The sequence below is a fragment of the Corvus brachyrhynchos genome, unplaced genomic scaffold (assembly GCF_000691975.1).
Source record: "Corvus brachyrhynchos isolate BGI_N302 unplaced genomic scaffold, ASM69197v1 scaffold136, whole genome shotgun sequence".
In the NCBI taxonomy this organism is placed as follows: domain Eukaryota; kingdom Metazoa; phylum Chordata; class Aves; order Passeriformes; family Corvidae; genus Corvus; species Corvus brachyrhynchos.
This window is the reverse complement of record NW_008239080.1, coordinates 8992122-9006224: the sequence shown is the minus strand read 5'-3', so window position 1 is coordinate 9006224 and position 14103 is coordinate 8992122. Positions and strand designations below refer to the sequence as shown.

Sequence of the window (14103 nt, the reverse complement as noted above, 5' to 3'; positions counted from 1 at the left end):
GACTGATACAGACAGTACTTAAAAATATTCTGTAGGTGGCTTGTTAGAAGAGACTGGCCTTATTCTTTTTTGGGCAGAGGGGAAAGAAAAGAAAAAGAAATAACATGAACACACACTTTTTTTCCTGTGTTATTTAGTGCAAGGTACCTTGATTTAACACATACCAAATGCTTAAGTGCTTGCAAATTCATTCATTGCTCACAGTCTTTTCAAAAATACTCATCCTTAGAGGAATGAAGTCACCATGAATGTAAAGGATGGATTAAAAATGGAAAATGCACTGTACAAGTTTATAAAAAGCAGTATGGCACAGACAGGACTGAAAGTTAAAACCCTGTCATCTCCAACTATGTTGATCCCTTCACACACTGACAGGTGAATCACATGCACACACCACACCGCCTGTTATTCTGGCTAGTGGTATTGTGCCCAGAACTTCTGAAAATCAATTTCTGAATACACTGTGGTGAACAACTGAATAATAAGAAAAACATAAATCTTGTCTACCTTTCATCATCCTGTTTCAAGCAACTCTTCCCATCTAGAAAGTTTATGGAAACAGAAGGATTAGAAATAAATAGGTTTATAGCATTCATCTTTAACTATCTTTGTTCCAAATAGTCTTCTCTTTACATGCATCCCTAATTCTGTCCATATATCATGTACACATAGTTTTGGCAGGGTGATTTTAATATGCATAAACTTTTGAAGGAATAATCTTAATTTTATTCTGAAATAACTTTCTTACTATTTTCAATAATTAGAAACATTAGAAACATAGTTTAGCTGAATGGAAAAAAATCTGTTTCCTATTATTTCTAATCTTCAGTTATAAAAAATAACTAGGTTTGAGGGCACCAATCTTAATTTGTTGAAATGTAAACAGTTCCCTAATATAATAAAGGCAATGGAGAAAACCTCACATGGTTACATCTAAACTGTTAAAATCTTTACAAAGTAATTCTAGATTTTTCTTGAAAATGCATGCTTTTAGAAAGGGGAAAAATCAGTCAGAAGAAAGTTAAGATCAAACTTTGATCTCAGGGGCACCCACAAGTTATTTGAAATGTCTAACATTATATACTATATTATATAATATGATATGCTATATATTATATTATTATATACTGTAATTTATATAGTATATATTACAATATATATTATATAAGATTCTAATTTTGTGTAAGACTATTAGAAGTGTGGAACAGAATAATGCATTTACATTTGTGTAGCTTAGATTTTATAATTTGACTGCTATGGTTAATACTTTCATAAATTAAACAGCAAATCAATAATGATGCACCTAACATATCTCACATTTGAACTGCAGCAAGAAGGAGCTTGCAAGAAGGATTATTCAATCATCCTAGGTTTCTAAGTGCTGATATCTACCTGACTTAAGGAACTGCCTCTCTTTCCCAAAAGATAGGGTTGAGCCAATAATCCCAAATGGGAAATAATAATTTTTCATTCAACATGAGGCCAATGTAGGCAAGAAGGCCAGGGGTAAGGAACAATAGGATATTGGCAGTTCTGTTCAAGTGTTCTAAGTTTTCAGGCACGAATTTTTGCTCATGGGAAAATTCTGGTAATTATAGCAGTGGAAAAAAATTAACAGTAACTCTACTGTCTACTCATCTAAAACTTGGAAAAGAGGAAATGATTCAGTATAAATAAACAGAAGTCTTTTTGTGAAAAACAGGGGAAATGAGCAAACTTTTGGAACAAATCCCAGCTAAAACTCATTAAATCCAGCTGCACATATATATAATGACAAAGTCTATAATGGCTTCATAGAAATAGATTCTTTTTAAAATATGACAGAAAAAGTTTAGGTTGAGGTGGCAAAGAAGATAAAGAAATTCTGTCATTCAAACCACTGCATTGACAAATTCATGGAAACTCTTCCCACTAAGGTCTCATTAATAACACTACAAATATGATCACTTCTTTAATATTAAAGCAATATAATCTTTAGGCCATCACTCCTGAGATTATGAATTTAGCTGGAATCTGCTTGCAAATTTCAATCACATTTTTTAGCTAGGATGAATACATCAGCAGATGAGAAAAAAAGTACACTTAAGAAGCCTACCTGAATTGGCATTACTGAAAAATCTTATGTTCATACTCTAAAGATAGAATTTTAATATAAATGTAAAACATCATATGCATATGGACACCTACAGTGATCTCTGCTGGCCAGTCTCTTTCTCACCTGCAAATCATAACTGCATTCTAAATTTTATAACAAGAGATTTTAAAAAGCAGCCCTTTTTTTTGCTAATAGATGTGAATTACAACACTGGGAAAACTCAGTGCTTTTAAGCAGATGAGAGTCTCTGAACCATACACAGAGAAGTCAGGACACCTTCAACTGACAATTTTCAGAACCAGATAAATAACGTTTAACAAATTACCTTTCCCACACGTGATACCTCCTACGTATCAAACCTTTTTTTTCCTAATTGAAAAGAAGAAATAGTTAACATCTTCCTTCTTTCTGACAACTTTACAACTTTAACTTTCTTTTACAAGAGCTTTTTCTATGCATGCAATATAGCTTACATTCATTTGGGGTTAGTCACATAATGGTACTGCTCTTAATAGGACTTGGGACTATGTCATACCTGTATAGGTTAAGACATACTCATTTAATAATTCTTAGTTTTGGTATATTTTCCTTTAGTTTTTTCTTACATTTTTACTACAGTGTGTAAAGGTTCTACTTGGAGCAGATCTTATACACAGACTAATTAGGGAAAGGAAACTGGAAGAGCTTCTTATCATTACTGTTCTGCTAAACTGACATTTTACACCCCGAGGCAAAGCCACTATTTTCCTGAACTTGAGTCCAATTGTGCGCTAGAGTAATTGTCTGAATTTGCAGTTTCAGAACATTATTTTCACTGACATTCTAACATTTTCAATTACTGTAGAATAGGAAATGAACTAAATTAAATTTCATGATTCTCTTAAATGAACCATTATAAATGGTTTAAATAATTTATATAAATTTAGACCATGCTAATTCAGATTCACCTTCCATGCAGTAACTTTCACTATCCCTTGAAAGAAGTAGGGTTAAAGAATGATTATAACACAGAACTTAAACTGAAAATTAGAACTAAATCTTCATCTGTAACGGAATACCATGAATGCTAAACCAGTGCATCATGTTTGAGAAATGTACTTTAAAATTTCTTTCCTTAAAATGAAAAGTATATCTTCAGACCAATGAAGAGAATAACGCAAAACTAATAACTATGCTAAATATAAAGGATGATAAATGCAAATAAAAATATTAAACCTCATTAAAAAAAGAAAAATATCCGTGCACAGTCCTAAATCTGTGTTAAGTTCTGTGGAGTGAAGTACAGCTCAGGAGTCTGAACTCTTCTGAAAGAAATTATAGTCATGCAGGATTCTGCTTTCAGAGAAAGAAATGGTTATCATGGATTCGAAATTTAAGGATGCTTCCATTAAATTATGATTTGTGCCTACACGCCATTCATTTTCATAAAGAAAAATCCTTAGTGATATTTTTTCCAGCCCTCACTTCCATCTTAGCACAGAAGAGCAGGAGAATATCTAATTTCATATCACAAGGAAGTGGAGGAAACAAATAAAAAACAATTGTTGAGGAACTAACATGGAATCTCATTTTCAGTCTAGAGCAGCAAATCAGGGACAGGTCAGTGACAGGCCTTCAGAAATCCAAAATCTAGCTACAGAGTATACCACAAATTCCTTAATCATTTTCAGACTTTAAAATGTCTGTAAGCAGTTCTTCATGTTTCTGAAACACAGAAGAGTCTGTTGAGAGGCAGAACATTGTACTGAGTGGGCCAGTGCAGCCAGGCATGTTCCTACAGATAATATCTGTCAGTATTTCAGGAAGGACCCTTCCACTGACTTATTACAATATATTCTAAGGTTTAATCTGCAGATAAGTGAAGCTTCTGCTTCTATTATTTACTGCACAGGACTGGGAAACCATTTAATTGCCACAGAGAGATAGATAAGCTGCTCCTAAAAAAGATGTCTAGCAACTTCATGCTACTTCAGACAAGCAACTGCCAGTGCAAAGCACATGGTAAAAACCCTCAGGTCTGAAAAGAGTCCAAAGGGCAATTCTACACAGCAGTAAAGTTCCTTACACATCATGAATATAGACATCTATCATCAGGCACCATGAAAAGAAATGAGTTTTGAGATTTCTAGCTGGAACTGTGAAGGGCAAGAGTGTTTTCTTCTCAAATGTTTGGGAACTTTACTGAGAAAACTGTGCAAGTACAGTACAGAGCTGAGTGATCTGTGATCTGTACAAGTCCGTATAGATCATACAGCAGCAGCATTAGGCAGTACTCCGAGGGTCACAAAACATTTGTATATGACACGTATGATAAAGTGTGAAGGTATTGTTTTTCATTTTTCCAAAATCTAAGAAAAGTGAGACTATGTTCAAGGCAGGAGGATTAAACAGGAACAAGGAAGCACTCATGACACAAGTCAAAGTTCAGGGCATGATGAGTGAAAACAGCCACTGTTAAAATTCCTGTTGTGTGATAAGGGAGTGGTTAGGCATGGCAGGGAGAATGCCTGTTTGTTATTCAGAAGCTGTACTGAATTGCTCCTTATTTAAAGTTGCAGTCTGTTACTTTTACCAGACAGCTGTGTTTTGCTTTTTCTGCCTGTCACTGTGTGTCAACAAAAAGATTTTGGTTTTATCTAAATGTCAATTTAACGTTAAAGGCCATTGACATGACAGCATAAAGCACTGGCATCTTTATACCACAGTGGCCAAGTCTTAGAGCAGTGAACAGGATTAGCTGTGGGAATCCCTGCATCTAATCTTCTCTTCCCTACAGAAATTAGAGGCGTCTCAGGGAGAAAAGTTCTAATCCGATGGAGGGAAAAAGATCCCATGAATTATAAAACTTGCTATTATGAAAGAATAACAGACATTTTCTCAAGGGAAAAAAACAGCTGTCACATGAGTCAGTTGTGGCTACAAGCATACACTTAAAATTTTACATGAAGATCACTACTGATGTCCTCTACTCATAGGGAATTAAAGTCATCAAGCTTATGCTGTCATTTCCTCAGCACTGAGATATAAATGTTCACAGTCATTTCCTCTGACAGAAGTACAGAGGTACTGGAAGTGGACACTTTACTTTATTCCTCTTAACACACTATAAGGAAATGGCTTTATATAAACTTGTTTTACACAAAGTAGACACGTTTCCTTCTTTTTTCCTCATTTTTCTTGTCCTCTGGTAGAGTCATATTCAGCTATTGCTCAAATTACTATGTCAATGACTCTTACTCCATATATACTTACTCTGCCAATTTCAGGCTAAAATATTCTCCATTTTTCTGAAGCAGATTCCTTAAATAAAATAATTGTAATTTTAGTTTTCACTGAAAATATTTCTTAGTTTCCCAAAACAGTTAACTTGAGAAAGAGTACAGATGTTTTCATGGTCTTTTCTAGTAAAAACTAACTCTACCTATCATGATAAATCCATTTCCTTGAAAGCATCTTGTAGCTACAGAACAAAGAATAACATAACTGTAATTTCCAGCTTCCATTCAGTATTAGCTGAAACAATTTCCTCTATAGAAGATTTTATCTGAAATTTCATCAGATTTCATTTAAAGCTTGAATTCTTTATAGATTTCCTTTTAATATCTGCTTATATTCTGATTTCTACAATTTATATAAACATCTCGGTTTCTGAGTTTATTAAATTTGATTTTATTATGTCAGCAATGAAATTCTGAAAACAGATAAAATTTTCTTTATCCATTTCTCTGTTCTCATGGATCATTAGATTTTTCTTCTATTGTATTTTTAAATTTAACATAATCTTCAAAATTCACACTATCAAAAAGGATGGAAAGTAGTTGCACACAAACAGAATAGCAAACTTTTACATTAGTCTTTTTAATAATACCCCGCAATGTTATTTCTTAATTTCAATAGCATTAATAGGAAAAAAAGTACCACAAAGAGCAAAAGTTAAGGGCAGTTGATGACGCCTTGTGGGTAGCAAGAACTCAGCAACCAGATAGGAAGTAACCTGAATTAATTGCCTGATTTATTACACCATCAATTCTCCTATCTCTGCCTTATGATATTAATTTTTCAATTTCATTCACTCTAGCATATATTTCTCATTTCCTTCAGTGAGACCACATTCCAGCAACTTTTTGATTTTTTTTTTTTTTTAGTAATTTTAAAGTATCTGGCATTATAATTCAATCTGAAAAGTGAATAAATTATCTTCAGAGCAAACTTTCAGTTAATTCCACTGTAAGCTATAGCTTTACTAACCCAAAAAGATAATTATCATTTTGCATTTCATGTATATAGCAAATGAAAAATGGACACATTTGTTTAGTAACTAAATTGTAACTGCACCAAAAAATTCCAAATCCATCAAATAATGAGTATAAATTTCTGGTATATCTAATCTCTAAGATATTACTAGGATGGGACTCTTTCAGAAAAAGAATGTGAGTCAGCACTGCAGCCAGCTTTCAAAGAGCACTGCAAAAGAATAAATCTTCTGCTTGTATTAATTTATGAATAGTGAAAAGACCCACACTGAATGGTTTGGAAATAACACTTATAGTTGAAGGGAATCACCTGGTCAGATGGTCACTATCTCAAAATTTATTATATTGAATTTAGCTTCCTGAAAACACATGTGAGAAGTAAAGAATTAGTCTTTATTTACAATTGGGGACTGTCTCATGTGAGAGAAAGTAGGAAGAAAAGTCATTACAGATAAGCTTTTCAACATGAATGTCTGCAAATTGATTACTTCTGATAAAATAAATTAGATACTTGGCAACCAAAATTTTTTAAAAAAGTAAAATATTATGCAGACATAAGTTTTGCCTCTCTACCCAGTATTAAAATTACTGTTAGAAGACTATGTCAAATTCTGTCTACACACTTCAGAAAATGTGAAAATACTTGGAAGAACAGAAAACAGAGATTCAAAACTAATCAAACAGTCAGGAAAAAAAGACTTAAGACATTAATTATTGTATCTTACACAGAAAAATGTGGTGCAGGAGAGCAAATCTTCATAGAATTGCAAAATAAAGTGTAACAAAATCAAGTAATTGAATGTAGAAATTAGACAAAATTATATTTTTAAGTAAAATTACATTTGTAAACAGCTGGTGGAACTGATCACTGAAACAGGATTTGAAAGGAACTGTTTCAAGACCCTTGAAATCAGAGCCCTTAAAATAAGATTGTTTTTAAAACAGGTCTTTGGTTCCTTTTCTTTCAAAGGAAAAAATCTACAATTTCTCTAGGCAAATCAGAGTAGATTTCCCTAGTCAATCTTCAGTGGTAAGAAAAAAACATCTAAAGGTAGGATAACATTCAGATTTACTAGGCACAGCAGAAAGAAAGAAGAGAGAGTGAACGACTTCTAGTTATTCCACAGCTTGCTCCAAATCAAAGGGAAAACATCAGATATACTAAAATGAGCAATGATTCCATTTCTGTGCCACACTATGTTGTGGTGCTCTGCTCTGCAAGATTCAACAGCAACTCATGGAAAGTAATGTAAAAGATAATAAATTGAAAGTAAAGGGAACTTGGAGATTCCTTGAAACCTGGACAAAATATCTCTTTATGTGTGTTGGAAACAAACTAGTTATCCCCAGAGTTATTTCCCATAAAAAACTCATTGTTTTGCCAGCAAAATTAATTCAATTAATTGCATACAGTCTGTGGGACAAGGAAGTGCATTGTTTGTCAAAACTTGTTCACTCTGGTCTCCTTCCAGTATATAATCCACCCTGATCCTGACAATCAGTCAGGCCAGATTAAGAGTGCGCACCCAGGTACACATTACTTTTTTTATTCTCATTTGTACTGTTTTTCTATTTCCTTCTCTTTTCTCTTTTCTCTTTTCTTTTCTTTTCTTTTCTTTTCTTTTCTTTTCTTTTCTTTTCTTTTCTTTTCTTTTCTTTTCTTTTCTTTTCTTTTCTTTTCTTTTCTTTTCTTTTCTTTTCTTTTCTTTTCTTTTCTTTTCTTTTCTTTTCTTTTCTTTTCTTTTCTTTTCTTTTCTTTTCTTTTCTTTTCTTTTCTTTTCTTTTCTTTTCTTTTCTTTTCTTTTCTTTTCTTTTCTTTTCTTTTCTTTTCTTTTCTTTTCTTTTCTTTTCTTTTCTTTTCTTTTCTTTTCTTTTCTTTTCTTTTCTTTTTTTCTTTTCTTTTATCTTCTTTTCTTTTCTTTTCTTTTCTCTTCTTTTCCTTTCTTTTCTTGTCTGATTTGACTGAAGAGATTGAACTTTCCATTTTAAAATGGAAACAGTCTTTCTGTATGTTTTCTGCTACAATGTAACAACTAACATATTCAACCCACATATGTCACAACCCCACTACTAAGTCTTAAAAATAATCATGCATTCTTAGTTTAAAAACTTACAAATTTGCTTTCAGCAATGTTTTTAAATTACTAACACCTCTCCAGTCATGTAGACAAGTAAAGTTCAGTCTCTTAACCACAGTAGATTCTAGGAAATTACCTGCAACATTCCAAAAGAAATCACTACAGCTGAAAAATATGCATTTCCCCACAAAGCAATCAATCAGACCATATTTATGAGCTACTCACTTGTATAAGTCAGCTGAAATCCCTGGTCAGTATCAGATCCATTGGTATTAAACTCTATCCACATATGGTTAGATGTGCTATTAAGAATAACTCCCATCATGTCATTTTTGGTGAAGACTCCAAGAGAGCGTGAAGAACTGTCTTTTCCATCATACACCTTGAAGAAATAAGAGCATGAAATTGGACATCAAATCTAAATATTTGAAGGATTTTTGTTTATACAATAATTCCAAAATTAGCAATGTATTGCCAATAGTTTCTCCAAAACCTTAATATATGTATTTTGAGAGGTATATACCCCTTGGTTATACAGTTCAGTGAAATCTTAAGAATTCTGTCGCCCTTAAGGTGTTTTATACTCTTTTGCCTTTTCAGTTTTGTGACCTCATCTTGAAAGAAATTAATATTTTTATGCAACTCTGTCTTCTGAGGTTTCATAAACTCAGATTGTTCTCAATTATTCACAAAAGCCAACAGAAGTTCTGAAATCACCATTGAAGGTAAACCCTTACAGCCTACTCTGTTCTCTCCTGTCTGGATACATCAACAGCAAAACTGAGATATTGAAGTCAATCTGTTACCTTTTATCCCAGGATCTAAGCTTGCAGCAATTTTGGTTTATTATAGATTTTAACAAAGATAAGTTTTCAAAAATGTATGTGAGTCTAGTTCCAAATTAATTGTAGAGATGTTCATATTTACCGAGTTATTTTACTGAAAACTTTCAACAATATATCAGCCTATCTGCTTTTTGAAATCCTAGAATTTTTAAGAATGCCCTTTTGACTGTTCACCAACACAGGACAAGTATAAACTCTTGCCTAGGCAGTAAAAAAATATTTTTTCTTATTGTAAAACCTTGAATGTAACAAAGTGTGAAAACAGCCTTCAGAGGTTTTGTTTTGTTAGTTGGTTTGTTTTCTCAAGATGAACTTTAAAAGTTAATTTCTTCTTTAAATTAATCTTCTGTACTTTCTCATGGAAAAATAAGCAATATAAAGTGTGTGAATATACACCACATATGAAACATCATGTCAAGGCTTATATAAAAGTAAGAAATTAATTTGAACAGCTGGTTTCTGATATGAAATGGAAGATAATTTGCCCATGTCCCATATGTCCTACAGTGACTAGAGACAACCAGTGCAAAAGCTACAATTACAGTAAATATTTCAAGCACTGGATCTTCATCCCTCCTCTTGCAGACCTTGTGGTACAGTGAGGATTCATGCTGATTCCAGACAGAAGCAGGAGTGACCCATTTAACAATCTAAATTGCTACATCTGAGTCACAGACAGTTCTTCCTATTTGAATGTCCAGTTAGATCTATTAATAAAATTTAGAAATGCTTCTTTTGAGATGAAAGACCACTGCAACATTTGTAGGTGAGAACCAACAATTAAAAGCAATTCTATTTTTGCTGTGGAGAAAATACCAGCGTGCCATTAATAGGTAAATGTCTTGAAAGTACCAATGTTCATCTCAAGTGCCATTAATAAAATAAAATAATAAAAACAACACACATAAAGACTTTTTAAAGACAAAAGCATATATTTACTTTAACAAACATACATAGATATAAATAATTACCTTCTCTAAAAGAAGCTTTTGAAAAATAATATGTTGTGATAGCCATTGATAGAACAATAGATTCAGCCTTTATTACTGATGCAAAGATTGTCTTATACCAAGGTGCACAGAAGAGAAGTCTCAGAAGATACAATCAGTTGTATTTAAGATTCATGCAAGCAGTAACACATCCTTAAGGTCTACCTCTTGGAAGAAATATGACTTTAAGCTATACTAAGAGTATCTGGAAAATTACTTGCAAGCTTCGAACCATTGTCTTGGGACAGAACTACATATCACTTTCATGGACTGATTATACTTTATTTATTAGATCTGAAAATCTATTTTATAAAGTAAATCATTTGTTCCCCATAAGATTTATTTCCACAGATATATAAGACTTGATCTGGGAGATAACATTTGAAATGGAATGTTCCCTTAATTGTCATTAATTAAAATGCCACCTATGTTTAAAAAGAGATTTCTATTCACCTTTAAAACAAAACAAACAAAAACACCCCCCCTCCCCCCAGCTAAAGACTACAGATACCTTGTTTCAACAGTGTTCTACCTCACTGACTCTTGGAGATACTCCTCCTACGTGAGGATTCACAAGTTAAATTATAGAATCACTTGAGATTAATCCAGACCCAAATGACAAGAGTGTTTTGTGAAATTAAAATTAGATAAGGAGATACTGTGAAAGCAGCTGTAAAAAAACAAAACCAAACAAAAAATAACAAAACAAAACAAAAAAAGGCTGTGACAATTTGTGGCGACACTTGTCCATCTATTGCTAACACTGCAGACATAAGTAAGTATATATCCACTCCAAAAAAATGAAACATTGTTAGCGGACAAATACAAGCACTGAATCTCCCTTGTCTACACTGAAAAGTTGGTTGAACCATCCCAGGAAAGAAAACACTTTTTTAACAATGCTTGTCATGCTAATTAACGTGGGCCAAGGATCATTCGCAATAGACAGCTTGTGTGCAACCATTGTGTCATGTCATATGTGACTGATTCCAGAGGTACAGAATACATTTAATAAACTAGTCTAGGCTACTTATCATTACTGATCCATATTTAGTACATACATTTAACTTATTTAGGAGAACCCATTTGAAATATAATTCACATGCTGCAATTTTAATTTCCTCAGTCATGAAGAAAAAAGAAGGTCTATTTGGCAAAACAGATGAAAGACAATATTACATTCTGCTTTTCCTCTTGCCTCTAACAAATTCACTGTGACTGCATTATAAAGATTCTGGCATAAGCAGCCACTTTAAAGAGTTATGAATCTTCAAGCGGCAGTTAAAACAGGCAGACCAAGAAGATGAAATGTTAGTGAGTGAGAAAGGATAAGCTCTAAACCAGAGATAATCCAAGTATTCACTTCTGTCATATGTCCTTTCAAAATGGTGAGACTGTTTCTATTACTTTAATTCAAATTTCTATCCCACTAATTCAAGTTCAAATTTTGTCACAGCTATAGAATTCTTTGCCCACAAATTACAGACATTGACCTGCATGCATTCTCCTTAAAAACAAGTTTTGACCCTTCCTCCTGCACTAGTCTTATTGATGCCAGAAATACTCTTGCAAATTATATGCCATTCCATACACACTACAATCTCAATATCCAGCCTCAATATTCCCACTTGAATACTGAGCTGAATATATATAGCTGTAGATTATATTTTCAAAGGAACTAAATAGTGACAGAGTAGGAGTCAAGTCACTACAACTTGATTGTCTAAATGGTATTTATTGTCAGTACATCCCTGGAACACACTTAATGTAGGCTTACTAACACCCTCACAAATCTTCTCTGAGAAAGCATTAGAGCAGGAACTGCATAGGCCAGAAACTGTTTCTAAGAGACTGTTCCAGTGACCCACCTTATTGTGCAAGATGCGAAAGTTTAACATTACAGGTGTAGTCAAACTGCAGAAGCTGGTCTTGGGGGCAGCGGGGAATGATTACAGCATTTTTTGGAGCTGTGTTTATGATGAATTTAGCTAGAGCATTACGGGATGCCTCGTTTCCCCTATTTTTGAGGAATTGAAAGTGTTTGTTTTACTTGCTGGGGTTAAAATACGCAGACAAAAGAAAAGGATAGTGCTACAGTTATTCATGAGGCCAATGCTCCAATAACAGTGCTAATGTATCTGCACCTGCTGTGGGAATGTATAACACTCACCTGAATGAGAAGGAAATGCTGGCTAGAGTTTCTTAAAGTTTCTTGAAGCTTCTTATTCTGACAATAAAAAGAAATTACTTGCAACTAAACTTACTAAATTTCCTTAACTGCAGAGGTTTTATGGCGTAAAATCATCCCAAAGGGACATTCTTTTAAAATATTCCTTTGGTGGCTAGTGAGGCAAGGCCTGTATAGTTTGCTGACATTGGTAACATTCCAAAATCCTTTCACTACATCCTCATGGTGTTCATAGTGATCTTACCTCAAACAGTAACATCATATGCTTTGTGTGACACTCCTGGTGGCTTGATCTTGGGACTATTACATTATTATTACAAGGTTTTATTGACCCTCTTTATCACGCACTACTGAGCAACATATTTTTCCCTTTCTTACATACATTTCCCCCAAGCTGCTGTTGCCCCGGCCGTGGGCTCAGCCGTGCCCTGCAGTGGGTGGTTGGATCCGGCTGAAACCCGCTCTGTCTGGCTGGAACCGGCTGTGTCCAGCTGGAACCAGCTGTGTCTGGCTGGAACCGGCTGTGTCTGGCTGGAACCGGCTGTGTCCAGCTGGGGCAGCCCTGGCCTCCCCTCACAGAGCCCCCACAGCCCCCACTGCTGCAGGGCCTGGGCACCCACACCCAATGCAACGTTACATACATACAGATTTTTCTTTTAAAACATGTAGATACAAAAATGCTGCTAGCAAGGATTTTCTTGCTATTTTCTAAGTCCATGAGAGACTTTTCTCTCACACAGAAGAGGTCGCAGGGCATGTAAGCAACCAAGCCACCTGCAACCTTGAAAAGTCTTGTTTATGGTATAGTAGAAAAATATTTTGACAATGGATGTTTTAGGATTTTGGCCAATCACCCCCAAGGGGTGGCTGATCCTTTGTCCAATTAGACTATGAAGAAAAAAGTCTATAAAAGAGTTTGTAAAATAATTAAATAAATCAATCTTGCTGCACAATTCCTGCCTGCTGGATCTTCTCTCCTCCTCCCTATGGCTGCGGGACACGGTGATATACCCTAGGGCCCAGGCCTGCGGTAATAAAAACAGAGTAAGATACTGAGCTGGGAAAATGCCCTATATTTCAGTGCAAGGTTTATAAATATTCTTAAGCTTAGTGCATTCCTTGCAAGCTGTCAGCAAGGCAGTCTTGCAGCTTTCTTCTGCGCAGGCACAAGATAGAAGGCTGGTGTTCATAAAAGAATTTGCTCATATTTTGGGTGCAGATAGGAAAGAAAGCAAGCTTCAAAGTCCATAGTCCTGCCAAAGTGCTGATTCCAATGAAAATATGTAAAAGGACATCCTGGCATGGGAATAGAGAGGAAATAGACTTTATTTTAATAAACGCAGGTTATAGAGAGACCTTAATTGGTAGAAGAGAGCTTAATTGTATAAATGGAAGTTGTGCTGTGCCAGCTGACTCAAAACAGAGAACAGACCTTGCAGTTCAGACATCACCAAAATTTTGCCTTTGCTTCCTCTGGATCCTCTGAAATATTGTGCTGAAAGATCTATGAAAGAAGAAAGTATCTAACAGATTGCTCAGAACAACTTTGTCTCTGGCAAATCTTTCTTATATCTCCAGGGAATATCACTAAGTAACTGGATATTACTCCTGAGATGTTCTGAAGGATAACTGAGTTTCTTGAATGTTTCTTTAGG

The 14103-nt window shown here is 34.4% G+C and overlaps 1 protein-coding gene across 1 annotated transcript in view; it reads right to left on the bottom strand.

Moving 5' to 3' along the window:
• Nucleotides 1-14103, bottom strand: part of CSMD1 (CUB and Sushi multiple domains 1) — a 1107925-nt gene that overhangs the window by 201910 nt on the left and 891912 nt on the right. Inside the window, exon 23 of the mRNA XM_017739215.1 lies at nucleotides 8652-8808. Within this exon, the coding sequence (XP_017594704.1) occupies nucleotides 8652-8808 (157 nt within the window). The remainder of the gene's footprint in view (nucleotides 1-8651; nucleotides 8809-14103) is intronic.